This window comes from Penaeus japonicus, unplaced genomic scaffold (assembly GCF_977035675.1).
Source record: "Penaeus japonicus unplaced genomic scaffold, GWHDUDI00000001_assembly GWHDUDI00000005, whole genome shotgun sequence".
NCBI lineage: Eukaryota > Metazoa > Arthropoda > Malacostraca > Decapoda > Penaeidae > Penaeus > Penaeus japonicus.
In genome coordinates, this window is record NW_028234407.1 from 36,990,181 (window position 1) to 36,992,680 (window position 2,500).

Consider the following 2,500-nt stretch of genomic DNA (forward strand, 5'->3'; position numbering starts at 1 on the left):
CTGTCGCCGAACGAGGGTCACTGGCTCGTCTTGCAAGATGGGGGGGGGGAGTGTGTGGGTGTGGGTGGATGGAGGATAGGGGGAGGTAAGGGGGAGTGGGAGGATGGTTGGGGAGAGGTGGAGAGGGGGAGTGGGAGGATGGGCGGGAGGTGGAGGTGTGGATGGGGAGTGGGTGGATGGGGGAGTGGGAGGATGGGGGGAGGTGGAGGAATGGTTGGGGGAGGGGTGTGGAGATAGTGGAGGAGGAAAGGGAGAGGAGATTGGGGGAAGAGAGAGGAGAAGGCATGTATATGGGAAGAGGAAGGGGGAGAGGTGGAAGAGAAGGAGGTGGGGGAGTTGGGGGGAGAATGGGGAGGTGGAGATAAGGATGGAGGAAGAGGTAGAGGGAGGCAAGGAGAACGTGAAGGTAGAAGAGGTAGTAAAAGAGTAAGGAGGAGAAGCGAGAGGGAAGAAGAGGAAGAAGTAGAAGAGAAGGAAGGGGCGAAGGAATAAAGAGAGAGGAGGTGGGGTAGGGAAAGAGAAAGGAAGGGGTAAAGAGGAAAAAGTGGAGAGAAGAAAGGAGTTAACAGGCGACATGGAAAGACGATGTTTAGGGGGGGAAAGTGGGAGGGGGAGGGGGGAAAAGGGGAGGAGGGCAGGGGTATGGATCTCAGGAGAATGAAAGGGGACTTGGGAACGAGGGTATTTGAGGGGGGAGGGGGGGAGGAGGGGGGGATGAAGAATGGCGTGAATCTTAGTCATTTGCATCCCAGAAGGATCGCGATGTTGAAGGATATGCTGAGATAAGGTCTTTAATGCTAAGAGAAAAGAAGGAAAAAAACAAGATGAGGTCCAAGAGGAAGAGGAGGCCAAGAGGAGAACTTCTCACGCAGCATCCTGGAGGAATCAAAGACGAGGAGGACTCTCAAAAATAATGAAAAAATAAAAAGATAATAAATAAATAAATGAATAAATAGATAAATAAATAAATAAAGGATTTTGAAAAGGAATCTCTGAGAGGTCGGCGTCGCCAGAGGAAGCCAAGAGGCGGCAAAAGAGGACAAGAGCATTTTGGAGAGCTCGGCTTAGTGCAGGTCGCGAGAGAAGAGCAAGAGGAGGTCAAGAGGCCACACGGAGGCGCCGAGGCCCTCGGGCCCGAAGGGGGTACTCACCGAGCATCTTGGAGAGGTCGGCGTTGTGCAGGTCGGGGTTCTCGTCCGCCAGCTTCTTGCGCTCCACCTTCGCCCACACCATGAAGGCGTTCATGGGCCGCCGGATGCGGTGCTCCCGCCGCGCCTTGTCGCCGCCGCCCCTGGGGCCGCCCACGCCGCCGCCCGGCTCCCACCGAGGCCCGCCGCCCCCGGGGTACGGCTCCGGCCCGCGCGGGTGGGGGTGGTGGCCGGGGTGGGCGTGCGTGAGGGTGTGCGGCGACGAGTGCTGGGGGTGTAGGTGGGGAGGCAGCAGGGGCGAGGAGGGCACGCCGCCCCCGTACACCAGGCCGCCCGCGTGCGCGCCCGCGGGGTGCATGTTCCTGAGGGGCGCGGAGGCGAGGGAGCACTCGAGCGGGGGCGCGAGGGAGGCGCTGGGGTAGCCGCCCCCCATGAGGCCCCCGCCGTGCCCCGGGTAGTGCGGAGCGCCGCCCTCGGGAAGGTGGCCGCTCATGGGCGTGGGAGTCACGTTGTCGTTGAAGTCGAGGTGGGCGTGGGCGGGGGAGGGGGCAGCGACGCCCACGGAGGGGAGCCCGAACCCAGCCAAGGAGCACTCGCCTGGAGGGGGAGGCGTGACGTCATTAGGGGTGTTTGGTTGCTTGTGTCTGTGTCTGTGTGTCTGTGGGATTATGATAGATTATCTATTCTGATTTGTGTGTGTGTGTGATTATAGAATATTTATTCGTAAATATACCAATTATACTACTAACATAAGTAATTCAAAACCTGATATATTTTCGTATCAACAAAAGTCACAACAGATGCTCTTCCTAAAAAAAAAAGAAAGAAAAAACTCAAACCATTCAAAACAAATACGCAGACCAACAAACAAATATCTGTCAACAAATAGCAACATCCTGAGAACAAGGAGATGAACGATCAAGATACAAACGAACAAATTAAACTCGCGCCGTTAATCAACAGATACATCACCTGATAATCATTAAATCCCCTCGTTAAAACCAGGTATTTAATAGCGGTAAAAAAAGAAGTCTAAACAGGAATTTTAACGCCGACGCTGCCGTCCTCCCCCCCCCCCATCCCCGTCTCTCACCCCGCCTCTCTCCCCCATCTCTACCCTCTCTCCTCTCTCCTCTCCCTCTCTTTTCTCCCCTCCCCACTCCCCACTCTCTCTCCTTTCTCCATTCTCCCCCCTCTCACCTCCCACTCTCTCTTCTCCCCTCCCGACTCGCCCCCCTCTCATCTCCCCATCTCTCTTCTCCCCCTCTCACTTCCCCCTCTCTCTTCTCCCCTCCCCACTCTCCCCCCCTTTCCCTACTCTCCCCCACTCTCCCCTCTCCCCTTCCCCTCTC

The 2,500-nt window shown here is 56.6% G+C and overlaps 1 protein-coding gene across 1 annotated transcript in view; it reads right to left on the bottom strand.

Annotated features, from left to right (window-relative positions):
- Positions 1-1,098: 1,098 nt before the first annotated feature.
- Positions 1,099-2,500, bottom strand: part of LOC122262920 (uncharacterized) — a 21,047-nt gene continuing 19,645 nt past the window's right edge. Inside the window, exon 2 of the mRNA XM_086536710.1 lies at positions 1,099-1,745. Coding sequence (XP_086392836.1) covers positions 1,099-1,745 — 647 coding nt within the window. The remainder of the gene's footprint in view (positions 1,746-2,500) is intronic.